Source organism: Plasmodium fragile, assembly GCF_000956335.1.
Source record: "Plasmodium fragile strain nilgiri unplaced genomic scaffold supercont1.21, whole genome shotgun sequence".
NCBI classification, from domain to species: Eukaryota; Apicomplexa; class Aconoidasida; order Haemosporida; family Plasmodiidae; genus Plasmodium; species Plasmodium fragile.
Genome location: NW_012192601.1, coordinates 40 through 15,082, shown reverse-complemented (window position 1 = coordinate 15,082; position 15,043 = coordinate 40). Strand labels below are relative to the sequence as shown.

Sequence of the window (15,043 nt, the reverse complement as noted above, 5' to 3'; positions counted from 1 at the left end):
AAAGGGAATAAAAAAGAAATAAACAGGGAATAAAAAAGAAATAAACAGGGAATAAAAAAGAAATAAAAGTGTAAAAAATAGTCTGCACGGACAGGTGAATTGACGAAAAAATACCTGAACGGTCAGGTGAATTGACAAAAAAAATATCTGCACGGATGGAGAATTAGCTAAAAAAATCGCCCAGGGGGGAGAATATAAAATGGCTATTTTTCCTGCGCTAACCCCTCCGAATATGTGCAAAATGTGGAAAATATATTTTTAAAATTGTTCCTTGCTCAAGCGAGAATGTATAAAAAAAAAAAAAAAAAAAAAAAAAAAAAAAAAAAGGTAAAACTATGATAGGCATAACTTTGGTGAGCATCTGGAATGGTAAACATTTTTTTGACAAGAGCCTTTTCAAGAGGAAAATTATTTCCCGAAATGTGTCCCATTTAAGCTAAACCTTAGAACTTTTGTATGTTACATTTTTTTATGCAGACACGAACGTGGCGCATGGGGGTGCATTGAGCGAACGCCTGACGCGCGCAAAGTGAACTGCCCATTTGGTACATTTGTCTTTTTCGCTCATGAAAGGGGGGAAGAAGGGAAAAGTATTTTTTGCTATGCATCCAAGGAAATTACCTCAACGGGAATGAAAAAGGGGGACGGAGAAATAGAAAACATACACCGGTCAAACTTCTAACAAATTTTGAATTAATTTGTAACTAAAAAAGTTAAAATGGTGCCCCAACGGGGGGGGATAACAAAATCAGGAATGAATAATGGACAGACAAAAAAAAAAAATTGAAACCGAGCTTAATGCATAAACATGTGCCCGTAAAGCATCCCCATACGTTACATACCGACGGGGAATCATCATCATTAAGAGGGGTCACAACAAAAGATGCCTACCTCCAACGGCATGTACTCTCAACAAATCATCCAACTTGCGTAAGCACATCCCGTTTTGATCTACCACAATTGTATAATTACCCCCCTCAGCTTTGTGCATACTTTTGGCCATTGCTCTGCGCCTTCAGTTTTCGAATTTCTTCCAGTTCACTTTCCATTTGCTTCTTGGATTCGAAATTGACTAAGCACTTGGGGTCGTTGCGTCCCCCTTTCAGCAGCTGTTCATATTTTTTCACTTTATTTATTTGCTTCTTCACCGAGGTGTCTTTCCTGTCTTGTTTGTTGCGCTTTTCCACGCCGTCATTTTTGGCATTGTACAGTTTGTCTTCATAACTCAGCTGAAGAGTGGGAGGCAAAAAAAGAAAGCGAAATGATGTTAGGCGAGGCAACTTGCGGGGAGAATGAACAGGAAAAATTGGTGCGCAATGGGGCTGCACAACTGAAGGACTACTCATGTGTGTTGTTTTTTTTTTTTCAAAACTTATGGAGAAAATTCTTTTAGGGGAGATTGCCCATTCCCGCGTTGGGGTGAAGTATGCATGATGGACAGATTATCATGTTTCCATCTTGGGCCCCCTTTACACGTTACCTTTTTCCTCCCTAATTGATTCTTTTTGTTTTCCTTTACATTTTGGAGGTACGAATTAACAATTCCATTTAGCTGATCGATGCTGTTTTCGCTTTTCTTATTATCTTTACTTTCGTTGAATAACTTGTCCTTGCCTAGTTCAATAACTTTTTCTTTTTTCCCGAATAACGTACTTTCAGTTAGCCAGCCATAGGACATTTTTTTTTTTTCTCTCTGGTCAGGCAATTTTCCACACGAATAGTCCAAAAGAGTACGGGGATTGGGGGGCACAGATCTCATAAATGTGCTTTGGAAGAATCGTGTAAATGTTTCACGGGTACTGGGACAAATTGCACTTGTGGTGTACCATGAGATGAAAACAAAACTGAGCAACAACGTAGTTTTTTAAATACCTATATATGAATATAAACTAATGCGTGTTTTAAGTGGGAAGAAAACGCATGATTTATTTTCATGGGAACATAGCTCACTTTTTTACGGAAAATTTTTTTTCTTGTTTCCACCACTCTGGCGAAACGATTTACCTTAACAAGTCATAAAAAAAAAGAAAAAAAATAGCTAAAAAAGGCAAAAAAAAAAAAAAAAAAAATATATATATATATATATATATATATAAAATAGAAAGATTTAAATCCAAGGACACGTTTGCCAATTTGTGCCAATGTACATATAAACGAATTGACCACGTTGGGTAATGAAAGTTAAAATTTTCACACAAATTCGAACGAATAAATACGTTTTGCTTCTAAAATGAACATGTTATTTTTTTCAACATGCTGTGTTTGCACAAAAAAAAAAAAAGAGAGAAAAATAGGTGGGGAATCAAATGCAGGTTGGATCCATATTATGGTGTGGGATAGGCTGTACAAACGGGCTCCGCCTTAATGAAGCTGCCACAAAGTCCGTCGCTGGCGATTATATCTTGGTTCTCTAAAAGGGGGGGGGTGGAAAGGAGGTGGAAGGCATTACAATCGTGGAGACGCAAAGCGCAGTCGATACGATCACGCAATCTCGTGCGGCGCAAAAAGATGTACCTATTATGTTCACTTCCCCAGAGCTTAGACTGTTCTTTATTACATTCTGAAAGGGGAAACAGAAAAAAAAATGGGGGGAAACGTGTGTCCATGAAAAAGTGATGCACAAAATAATATATCTAAAAATGTGCAAAGGCCGGTTAGGGCGCGCGCGACAACGCTTGTCTGCTTGTTGTAAGGGGGTTGCAAAACGGGACAATCCGCTATTCCCCGGGATGATCTGTCCCCCCCCCCCCCGCTGTGGCACTCCCCCCACGGATGGGCCTTCCTTACATGTACGATGTTCAAAACCTTCGAAACAATGAGCAGGACATTTCCACGGTGCCTAATGACGAAGGAGAGCAGCAGCGCCGCGAACAAATCACCCGAACCACACGCATTAAAATCAAACCTAATTATTTTATATTTAAAGGCGACCAGTTCTCCTTGGCTGTTCAGGTAGCCAACATAAGAGTACAGGTGGTCTTTATCAAACAAATACTGAACAGAGGTTACGACAATTAATTTGACTCCTCTGTTTAGTAAAAAACGAATACATGTGATTACGTCGTTCTCATTCTGTATTTTCCTATCACATAGTAACTCTAACTCAAACTGGTTTGGGGTCATGATGTCAACAAAGGGAATACACTTTTTGTACGCAAAGACGACATCCTTATCCACGTATAGCTTGCCGTTGTCTCCCATTACTGGGTCGCAAATCCAAAGGAAGTCTACGTTGAGTAATTTTCCGAAGGAGGAATCATCTGCACATGAGTTCCCGCTATACCATTCAGCAGCATGGCCGTTCGTTTTTACTTCTATGTCCAGCGGTGCGTCTGCTTGACAATCATCCATCTGAGTGTCCTTTTTTTTTTTGTACTGAGTCTTCATCTCCCAGATGTGGCTCCTCACCTCTTCAACGCAATCCTTCGTTTTTATATAGCCCGTCAGGAAGTACACGCCACTTCCGCGGTTGCCACCCCACGTGGCGACTAGGTCTGCCTTCAATGCACTCAAAATGGTTTTCATTTCCTCTTGCTTCATCTCAACCCCCACGTGCTTATACTTGGAGTAGTACTGAACTGTATTGCAGATTTTGGGGGAGTGCCCCCTCCTCCTGAACACGAAAGAAGCAATGTTGTTTCCGCAAAACCCATCAAGTACATGTGACTGGATGGAGATTATGTGTTCTCTATCCTCGCTGGGGTTCATCGTGTGCACGGGGTCCAAAGGAGAGAGGTGAGAGGAAGAGTGGGACAAGAGTTGGGTAAACGCCTGCGCAGCTAATCCTTGCATAAGTGCGCTCACGGTGGTGGGGGGGAAAAATCTCTTCTCTTTTGTGGTGTTCTGCGGAGTGTTCTATGCGGTAGGCCTAAGAGCGAACTGCTTATCCATGGGGTGGACCTGGCAACGAATTCAATGTGTAGTGAATTGCCACAGAGCTGGCGCTAAGATGGCGCAAAGGTGGCTGCAAATGGTAAAATATGCTGAAAAAGGTCGCAAAAACGCAGCAAAAAAAAAAAATGATGTCGAAAATGGCACAACAAAATAAAGCCCTATCACGATGAGCAATACGCTACGGCGCAATTTGCATGTAGTTACATTTTGCCGCAATTTTCTCAAACTCAATTTTTTCTTATTTGGAGTGGTGCCAAACGAGTGCCAAGAACAGATCGCATCTTCACGCGCTCTTTAAAAAATGGCGACATAAACTTGTGCGCATAACCTATGCATGCAAAATAAAGTCATCACATGTTTGATCTGCTTTTTGGTCAAGCACGCGCATACGCAAAAAAAAAAAAAAAAAAAAAAAAAAAAAAGTGTAGAGGTTACTAATTCGCATAAACATGGAACATCATGACGGGGGAAACTTGCGCTTAGGTGCTAACAAATGGTAACAAAATGCTGCTTCACCATTTGGGCTGCTAAAACTGCGCGCTGAGGTAGCCGCATCTTTGAATAGTGCCACGGGAAAGAGGTAGAAAATAAATGAAAATGATAATCCTTCAATGGTAGCTATACCGAGAAGTTACTCGCATTTTTGCTCTCTAAAAAAAAAAAAAAAGGGGGGGTCGTCTTTAAAAAAGGATGCCTTTACGACTTTACACAAGTACGTAAAAGCGTGCCATGTACGTTGCTCCCCCCTCTTTGGAGACAAAAATACAATTATTAACGGTAAGTGTTCCCCGAAGCGGAACCTTTAGCCGCCTAACCGAGCACGTCGCACCTAATGGATGGTAAAATTACGTGCCCGGGTTAACACAAATGAGGAGAAAAAAAAAAATACAATAAAATAATAAAAAATAAAGGCAGGACCCCAAAGTTCGATCTGCTCTCTTATAAGTTGAAGAAGCTTCCTTGTGAGGAATTTAGTTTTTTGGCCTGCAAAGAAAGCAGCCCTGTCTCCTGTGTCTTTTGGCGCACGCAACAGAGTTACCACCTGCTGCTACCTGTTAGCCGGTGAAGCGTTCGCGTCGGAGGGAAGAGAAGCCACTTCTCCAGCAAGAGCACAAAAGTGAAAAAAAAAAAAAATCCCCCTCATGTGCTCACATATTTCATTGATTTGTGATTTGCACAATTTAGAGAATGGGGAAAATATGCTTAGGATGAGGAGAGAAGGAGGGTAGAAAAAACTACCAACTCCTGTTTGCTACTTTTTCACGCTAGCCCCTCCTTGGCATGTTCATCCGTCTTCATCTTGAAAAATATGTTTACTTCGTTCGACTTCTGTCTGCTTAAAAGTATTACTGCGGGCTAGCTTTCCCAGTGTGTGGGGTCCTTTTGTGGAGGAAGCAGTGAGCGGTGCAGAATTTTTCTAAACGGGTGGTCTTCTTCCAGTTGGCACAAAAGGGAGGGGCAGGAAATTAGCAGCGCCTTTCCCCAAACACCCCCCTCGTAGTTTCTGTTTCATCTTGAGGGTGCGACGCCCACTAGGGAAGCATCCTCTGTGGGAACGAAATTTTTCCCTCAAAGTGACTAACCGGCTGTGCACGCCGTGAGGTTCGCAGTCCCGCGCTCCCCTATTCAAGGTCATCCATTCGAGGGTGCCCATTCGAGGCCACCCACACGAGCGGCATGGATCCCTTCCCCGGTGACGAATTCGAGCAGCGATGTGACATCTTACTGAGGAAGACGGACATGAAAAATTTGCTCATCCCGAGAAAAGAAATCGAGACAAGTGTCCATATAAACTTTGCAGAAGATAAGCAAAAATATCAACGAAGATTTAAACGTGTTAGGGTAAGGAGACATGGGAAGAAGGGTGTATCCCTGAGCTGCTTCTCAGTAGGAAGGACACAAACCAAATTGGAGAAATACCTTGCGCGTGATACGGTCGGAAAATTGAAGAACCAAAATGGCACCGCCGCAGAGGTGGAGAATAAAATGAACCATCATATTCCCAGCAACTACCGTTTTATACAAAATCGCAGGAAGACAACCCCCCTGAGTGAACCCTCATCACCAGGTGGAAAGCTGTCCCAATTTAAGGACACCAAACAGAGGGGGAAGAAAAAATCTGCTGCATTTAAGGGGCTCTATGATGAGCACTTAGAAAAGAAACCCGTGAATACCCATAAGGGGGAAAAAAAAAAGTGGACACATGACTCCCCCAAAAGGGGCAAACAGTTTTGTACGATCGATGATTGCTTAACCACTCAGGTGAGAAATTATGCCAATTGTACTTACCTGTTGGGGAGGAAAAAATGTTACAAGTGTTTTATGGCCACCCAGGGGGTAAACACAGCACAGGAGATTCCCTCCAAGGGTGTCTCCATAAATGAGGGCCCCCAAAAAAAAAGTTCGAAGGAAGGCACACACAAATCATTCACCTTCAGTTACGGATTTTACAGCAAAAAGGGAAAGTACCATGACAATGAGGATACATGTTCGCATGCCTCATTCAGTTCATATGAAATACAAAAGGAGGTGGAGCAAGTAATTCATCGCATGGGAAGTAGCAAAATGAAATTTAATCTCTTCGATGAGCTGTTAAAAAAGTTTTTTATGCGTTCGTCAATTCTTCGCCATAAGAATCACTCTCCTCGGGAGACTAAATGCGATAGACATAGAAACGAATTTAATCCTCCCGCAAAACGTTCAAATGGAGGCACTTATAAGGTCTACTTAAAACCCGTCTTGCCACTTTATCACCTGGAGGGGGAAAACAACCCACCGGGTGACCCTGACCAGCACAACATGACCTGCAGGTATTTTTACGAAGATAGGAGCGGCGATCACAGGGACAGGAGCGGCCACCGCAAAGAGAAGAGCGAGAAGGAAAACGCGCGCAATGACACACATGATGTCGAACACGGGATCAAAAAACTACAGTTAAAATATTTAACCCAGTGGACAGAGAAATCCCAAATGTTAAATTCCCAGGGGGAAGAATTGTACCAAACACACAACCCTAACTTACGCTCCTCCCATTACTATAAGTTCGTTTGTAAGGTTTGTAAAAAATGCCAGCATGTGAATGCCCAACAGGGCAGGATGTTGCATCGGGCATACCTGCGCTACCTCCATGGTGTACCCAAAGGGGGTAGGAAGAAGACGAAAAAAAAAAAGAATGAATCGTACCACAAGATGAGCGCTTACACCTCCTCCAGCTGCTCAGAAGAATTTAACTACGTGAGGTTTTCTCCCCATCATGGAAATAAGCGTTACGAGGGAAAAGGCAGAAGGGAAACAGGCGCAACGAGCGCAACGGGAGCAAATGCAGATCGGGATTTTCCTTCCCTCTCCGCTGCTATACACATGAACAACATTAACGGTCCAGGCGGACATACACATGAATCCACCCACGGGGATGGCGAACACCACCCGAGTGATTTCTCCCCAAGTGGAGGCGCAACAAAAATATGTAACACACTGACCGACTACCTCACGAGCTGCAAAACCTGCAGGCATCTGCTCAAATATGATAACATGGCGAACGATTTTTTGTTAAATTTTTGGAAGACGAATGATTTTTTGAAACATCCATTTTGCCTGAACAGGTCAGAAAAAAAAATGCTCAACTTACTTGTAGCTAGCCAAGAGAAGGAAAAGACAAAGTTTGCACAGAATTGCAGAAATGATGATGAACAAAGTGGTGGCTTAGCTCATGACAGGAGTGAAGACGAAAGGGGCAGGTACCACTTCTGTTCTCATTCCGATGTGGATACCTACCAAAACTGGAAAGAGATGCAAATGTGGAAGGATGAGTTGGAGAAACGCTGCGCGAAAAAAAATGCCCCGAATGAATGGGACAGAGAAAGAGAACCCTCTCGAAGTTTCCTCAAGCGGAAGAGACAGAAGATGATGCGATCGACAGAGTGGACAAAGTGCATGGACAAAATGCGAAGGTATCTCTTTGAACAATACTACGAGAGATTCATTGCAGCGAAGGAAACGAAGTCGGGTGAAGGACACTCCGATGTATCTTCTAAACACAGAGGGGTAGACAACAACTTCGACATGCACTTGTTCACCATATGCGATGGTCATGGCGATTCGCATGCTGCCCACTTCCTAATTCAAAATGTGCACAAGGTTTTTTACTACCTCCTCATTCACACCCTCTTCAATGTTCATATGTCCCTAAAATTACTTCACCCCCTGTTGGATTTTTTATACTATCGGGAGTGTACAGAAGAAAAGAGTGGGAACTGTTCAGGCTCGTGTATTATTAACATCCTTCTGAGGGAGAATTACCTTTATGTGAATAACACGGGGGATAGCAGGTGCGCCCTGATGACCTTTCACCTAGACAAGTTTGAATACAGTATGGAAACCCCAGCGGAGGAGGAGAGGGAGGACAACTGTGAGAGAAGAAAGAAGCGAAGAGGGGGAAAGCACAAGAGGAACAAGCAGCGCGATGCGCACACCGTTGGCAGCGACTCCGACTTTGATCGTGAGTACAAGGCATACGTCATCAACACAAACTCATTTTCGTACAACGAGCTGAATTGCGAACACAACTGCAATAGTTACATGGAGTACTTGCGAATGTATAAGATGCAATTGTGTGAGGAGTTAGTGTGTCGGCAAGTGAAGGCAGGGGAGGGGCATCGCCCTGGAAAGAGGTGCAACGAGAATGAGGACTCTTCCGTCAGTGGGCCCCCTGGGGACAATCTTCGAAACGGTGTGCAGGATGAAGAACACATGGAGACACTTCCCGACGTGAAGAAGACGAAGAAAAAGGCGGATCTGAAAAAGACCAAAATGGATAGCCACTTGAACAAACAAATTGTAATGCTTAATGGGTACCTACTAAGAGAACGCGGAAAGGAAATAAACATAGGGAACCTATCCTATGATTTAATAAAATATAATAGAGTGGACGGGTGCCTACATCCGTGCAGAGTTATTGGAGACTACGACTTGAAGAGGAAGTACTGCAATGGACATTTCATCTTGTCCAACGATTCAAATGTGTACAAGTACGACATGAATAATATCAATTTGGTCAATATGATTCGTTATTTATACTTGACCAAGTTCTGCGTGGCATGCAGGAGGAGCTACCTCCTCAGTAGCTATGGCAAGTTTGGGCCCATCAGGGAAATTGTCCTTTTGGACGCTCCGGAGGAGGGACGCCAAGGGGAAAAAACCCACACGATGGACGCTTCTAATCTACAACATAGCACCATTGTGAGCAGCGCAGAGGTGCCTACTAAATCGCGTCAACCGCGTCAACCACGTCAACCTTCCGAGGGGAAACCTCCCCCCGCTGGATTGTGTTTAAAAATTTACAGGGACGGCGCGCTGGACAGTAACGTGCTTGGCAATCAGGTGGAAAAGAAAAAAGAAAACCTCCCTGTACAGATAAATGAGCGGTTTGCACCCTACATTAACATCAAAAGTGTTTCCATGAATGAAAATTATTTATGCAGGAAGGAACGAAGAAACTTTTTCCACTTGCTGATCATTGCCTCAGACGGCGTTTTCGAATACATCAACCCGCACTTCGTATTAAACATTTTAAAAAAAAACAAATCCGTGTATGCCAAGGTGAGGAAGCTGTACCGAACGTACAACATGCGAGAGTTGTGCACAACCACCGCAGGAAGTACCCCCCGACGGGATATAAACAAAATGATGCACAGGTATATGCTCACAAAAGAACATTGTACTAAACTGGCTAGGGACCTTGTCAAGAGTTCAATAATGCATGGCAATTTGGACGACAGCACATGTTTTTGTATTTTTATATTTCCTACTTTTTTTGTGTGTGGATAACAATGAAATGGGTGTATTATGTATGCACACACAGATTTGTGATTTTTATTTTGGGGGAAATTATCACCTGACCTGTTCAGGCATTTTTTTTTTTTGACCCATCCCAAATAGAAAACTTTCCCACACACGGAAGACATGAGGGGGTGTCTTTACAATGTGGACTAACACCATCATAGGTATCACGCAAATGGGAACGAATGGACATGCGGGGGTAGAGATCCTTCATGTTTCTGTAAGCCTTCGTTACTTTTCCCCTCTCCACCATTAGCCACTTTGTGGTGCTTTTCTCTGAGCCACTTTTCCATAATTGCGCAAAACCGTATGAACAAAAAAAAAAAAAAAAAAAAAAAAACGTAAAAAAAAAAAAAAAAAATACTAGCTAACAAATAAGTTATGACCCGTTCAGGCAAAAAAAAAAAAAAAAAAAAAAAAAAAAAAAAGCCATTTTTAAGGTAACACATTTGTTCAGGGCACCTCAGCGTGTGTAGAGGGGGGCCATTGGGACTTGAATTTAAAAATGTGGCCTCCCAAATGTATCCCCTGTACGTGAAGAGGCAGTCCTGAATGTATACCTCAAATGAGCACCTTTTCCCCTTCCACTGGCGTTCATTTTTTTTTTTTTTTGGAGGTAAATGCCCCAGGCGGTTAAAAAAGGAACAGGCGAAACGATTGCCCAATTGGGCGTTGTAGCTTCCCAGTTTTGTTCCTTGCTGTGGAAAGCGAGGCAGTTTTGTTCTTTTTTTTTTTCGGGGAAAATTACGGTCCTTCTGGAAGGAGGTCTCATACACCATTAATCTGATCACACCTTTGTCGCAACTACTGTCACTTTTGCAATGCACTCATTTTACTCTCCCTGCCCGACCGCGTACACAGGGGTGCCGTTAAAACGATCTCGTGGATGAAAGGCAGGGCACATTTTGGCCACCTAACCTTTTATGCACTGCGAGACGTTTGTGCCATCCAGTTTAGGATGGTCATTTTGCGGATCCCCTGCCCCCCTGCTTTCACCTGAACCAAAGAGCAAGAAATGTTTGGCAGACCTTTATAACATTGTGGGCAGCCATTTTTAAGTGAACCTTTGGTAATTATTTTGTTGCCTCACGAGCTTTTCGCCCGTTTTGCTTTTTTTTTTTTTTTTTCTGTTAAGAAGATCAAGACGTCCTCCAGCGGTTAGAGAGTCCCCCTTACGACGAAGGGGGGAATTCCTTGTGGAAGGAGTCACCGCGATGCAACAGGTTCAGGAAAAGCCTCCTGCTTAGAGAAGGACAACTTGTCCCCATGCCCATCGAAGCCACACAGCTATAGTGACGATGACGGGGAATGCGCTCTCTAGCGGGGAGTCCAGCGAGAGTGACGAATGGGGAGAGTATCTGCAGGGGGGCCAATGGAGGACGGGCCATCTTGATAGCTCCAAGCTGAGTGACCCGGTCGAGGACACCTTTGACTCATGCAGCTCGTATGGATCCCACGACTCGCAAGGACACCTTGGCGAGAGGGATGAAGAATCAAACATAAAAAGAATCAACAAGTACATAGAAAAGCTGGACATCCTGAGGAACAAGTGTGACCTAAAAATAAGACTGAATCAGCAAAAGGAGAAGGAGAACCTCGTAAACAACATCGACAACATAAACTTACAGGTGAAGAAGCATTTGTTGTTCAAGCAGAAGATTAATAAAATAAACAACTCCCTTAGGGAGAAGTGCAACTATGATGCTTTTTCGCAGATGGAGAGGATTTACAAAACCATATCGAATGTTAACTCATCGTATGAATATATTACGTTAAAAATTCAGCTTCAGGATTATATAAAGCAGGTGGAGGGTTGTCTGAGGAGGAATTACCTGGAGGCCATCGAGCCGCTAAACCAGTTTTTGCAAGTAAGGAGGTATCTGTATAAATATGGTAGGTGTGGGCTGCTGCGGGTGGGGGGCATTCCAAACGGAGGAAGCAGCCCCAATGAGGCAAGTTCCCCAGGCCATGCCTACCATGCCTACCATGCCTACCACACCAAGGGGACAATCGCACTCCTGAGCAGCGAAGACGCAGTCATTGAAAGCGACATAATCAACTATGTCCAGCAGAGGGAAAGGCAATTATCAGAGGACCACCCCGAACAGCATAACGATGTATATTCCCACTCGCATTCGCAAGCACAGGCGTATGCACAGATATGCCAGACAGATGAAGAGAACATAAAGTTGTTGAACGCGTACTACGACCATGTGAAGGGTCTCATCGAGGAAGAAATCTGCGAATGCATAAAGGTGAAGGACGTAGATGGGGTTAGGGCGAAGGTAGGCCTGTACTTGAGTATTTTTCGCCGTCGAGAGGAGAAGAAAAGGGACTCCTCTCAGGGGGGCGGTGAAGAAAACCGCGATAATGTAAGCGCGGTGGGTAATCATGATGAGGCAGACGAGGGGGAAAGTGACGGTGACGCAAGTGTGGTGGACAGTCACGATGAGGAAAACGACGGTATAGACGACGATGAGGAAGACGAGGTGGGCAGTCATGATGAGGTAGACGACGTGGAAAGTCACAGTAGTGACCACGGTGACAAGCACCTTGGAGGAGGAGCCCCTGCTTGCATCTCCCCAGAGGATCAGTTGCTCCACTTCGGGGAATACCTATTCGTGTGTCGCGTGGCCATGAAGCTGGTCGAGCAGGAAGTGGACAAGCAGTTGGACCTTCTAACCAGAAAAGTAGTGAGCACGGAAGAAAGTGTATACGTGGAGTGCATCAAAGGGACCTACACCTGCCTCTACAGACACAACGCCTTTTTGGAGAAGCTGTTGGGAGATCATATAGTTTACATTATTTACAACAGAAAGGCAGAGCTACTCTTTAATAAAGTCGTAAAAACCATATGTTCAAATTTCTCCAATCAGACGCAACTCCTACGAATCAATAATTACAACGAATTAACCAAGTTGGATAAAAACGTCGAAATGTTGTCTTTACTATGTTATCATTTTCAAAATATAAAAAAATTTTTACAGCAATTTGGGGAAGATAAATTTCGAAAATTAAATTCCATGTTCATTTTAGCTAGCTGCATAAATAACGAATTTTTTTCTGAACAGTCAGGCTTGTTTAAAAATTTACCTTATGTAAAATGTATACAAGACTGCTTATGTTCGTATATCGATTATGAGATAATGTTTACCAAGCACTGCATAGATAAGGCATTTGTTTTGACAGACGATATTATGCTGTCTTTAATAGATGAGGAAAAGAGCAAGGGAAAGGACGCAAGAGATTTTTACGAGAATTTAATCAACTTTGAAAATATAATGATGAACTGTAGTAATAGCAATGAGTACACGTCTACCCTACTTGATGATGCATTTTTCATTTTCCAAAAATCTGTTTGCAGGAGTATAAATATGAACGATATTAACACCATGTGTGTTTTGGTGAATCATATCATTTTGTTTATTGGCAGTACTTTGAAAAATTACCTCAGTGAAAATTTGAAAACGAGCAAAAATATATATGGCTCGTTTATTCATGATGTTTCAAATTTGAAGCCATTTTCCTTTAGGGCTCTGCTGGGTAGTATCGATGAGACGAACTACGTGGATGAAGGGCAAGGGAATAACCGTACCGTGGCCCTGGCGCAGAATTTTGTCAGTTCGCTTAGCTACGTGCGGAGTGAAGCACCGGAGGGGGTGACAGGGCGTAATGACTTTGCACGTGGAAGTGGTGGCCGTAGTAGCGCCATACGAGGGGGTGGTGATAACTCGGCACGTGGAGATCACCCCTCAGGAGGCAGCGAGGTGAAGGGCATTTACGAATATCTAACAGCGGAACACTATGAGAGTCTGTTCAACCCTCTGTCTGATAGGAAGAACATGGAGAGCCAAAACATCAGCTCCAAGTTCAGCTACCCCCACTGCGTGAACAACATAGACTCCTGCCACCAGTACATACAAAACTTCAAACTATTCATTCACGATTATTTTGTGGACAAATTTTTAAAAGATAAAAAAAAAAAAAAAGAAAAAGAAAAGCAAAATTATCTCCTCATGTTTACCAACTCGTTTGCCAATTACGACAACCTACTTAGCGACTTTGAAAATCTGAGTATTGAGAATTGTAAAAATCTTTTGAACATGTTGAAGGTGCACTTTGTTGGGCAGCTGGTCATCATCGAGAGCGTGAACTTCGATATAACGAGTGAGCAGTACGCCTACTACCAGCTCAACGACCCCTACATTAACGCCTTGGTCAGCCGGATGAAGCTGATCGCTTACCACATCTCGCTGTACTTCAACCAGAACATCTTTCAAATATGTGTGGGCTTGCTGGCTGAGAAGGTGCGTCAACACGTCCGTGCATGCGTGCGTCAGCACATCGGTGCATACATTTGCGCGGCATTTTCGTGTACACCCCCTGCGACGTTGCCAAGTCGGCCACTGCCCCCCCGACACACATATATTCATTCATGCGCGATGTAATTTCCCCCCCCTTACAGATCTGCAAATATATCGAGCGGATCGTGCGCACGAAGAAATTTAGCCTGTACGGTTGCGTCCAATTAGACAACGACATCAGGAACCTCATGCTGTTCTTCACATCCCTCACCAGCATCAACGTGAAGAAGGAGTTTACCAAGTTGCTGGAAATGTGCGAACTACTAAACATAAACGATTTGCAAGACTTTAAGGATTTCTACGACGAAAATAAAAACAATTTGAGTGCCAGTGAGGTGGAGGACATCATTTCAATGCGCATTGACATTTCGGAGGAGCTCCTGGGGGCGATGAAGCTGTACATGAATTGGGGCGCGACGTAAGATGTATGTGTAGCCCCCCCATCGGAGAATGGCACAAGCAGAGGATGGCAGCAATGGAGGGAAAAAGCGCATCAGTTGTATATGAGTATAAAAAAAAAGGTCACCAGTGAGGAGCTACGTGGAGGGGGGGATAACCGTGGGACAGCGACTCCTACGAAGGAACAGAAGACGGACGGAATCCTCCCCGTGCGCCCCACCTATCTGACGAAATTACACTCAAAAAAAAAAAATAATAAATAGCCAAATAGACTTCTCTGTGCGAGTTTTTTTTTTTTTTTTTTTTGTGTGCATTATTTTTAAAAAAGTTAGCACTACTGTGTCCCAGTGGGGAAGAAAAAAAAAATAAAAAAAAATAAAAACGACTGGTAGCATGACAACAAATGATAAAAAACCCTAGGGGAACGCATCCCTGTGGGGGAAGCATAGAGCGGCCCTCCTACCAAGGGCATCTACTTTTGTACTTCTTTCTGTAGCCATAATTTCTCCTGTGTATTATTTCCATTTTGATTGCCATTCCTTCGATTT

The 15,043-nt window shown here is 43.4% G+C and overlaps 4 protein-coding genes across 4 annotated transcripts; 2 read left to right on the top strand and 2 right to left on the bottom strand.

The window, feature by feature from the left end:
* Window positions 1-977: 977 nt before the first annotated feature.
* Window positions 978-1,678, bottom strand: AK88_02187 (uncharacterized protein; the record flags this gene model as incomplete). Its single annotated transcript, XM_012479821.1, has 2 exons — window positions 978-1,229; window positions 1,481-1,678. The coding sequence occupies 2 exons, from the start codon at window positions 1,676-1,678 to the stop codon at window positions 978-980; spliced, it is 450 nt and encodes a 149-aa protein (XP_012335244.1).
* Window positions 1,679-2,324: 646 nt separating this feature from the next.
* AK88_02186 (pyridoxal kinase) lies at window positions 2,325-3,708 on the bottom strand (the record flags this gene model as incomplete). Its single annotated transcript, XM_012479820.1, has 3 exons — window positions 2,325-2,410; window positions 2,515-2,560; window positions 2,788-3,708. 3 exons carry the CDS (start codon window positions 3,706-3,708, stop codon window positions 2,325-2,327), a joined length of 1,053 nt encoding a protein of 350 aa, XP_012335243.1.
* A 1,863-nt stretch (window positions 3,709-5,571) lies between these two features.
* On the top strand, window positions 5,572-9,720 carry AK88_02185 (uncharacterized protein; the record flags this gene model as incomplete). Its single annotated transcript, XM_012479819.1, has 1 exon — window positions 5,572-9,720. One exon carries the CDS (start codon window positions 5,572-5,574, stop codon window positions 9,718-9,720), a length of 4,149 nt encoding a protein of 1,382 aa, XP_012335242.1.
* Window positions 9,721-11,030: 1,310 nt separating this feature from the next.
* Window positions 11,031-14,518, top strand: AK88_02184 (uncharacterized protein; the record flags this gene model as incomplete). The annotated part of the gene is made up of 2 exons (XM_012479818.1): window positions 11,031-14,039; window positions 14,198-14,518. 2 exons carry the CDS (start codon window positions 11,031-11,033, stop codon window positions 14,516-14,518), a joined length of 3,330 nt encoding a protein of 1,109 aa, XP_012335241.1.
* Window positions 14,519-15,043: the final 525 nt, after the last annotated feature.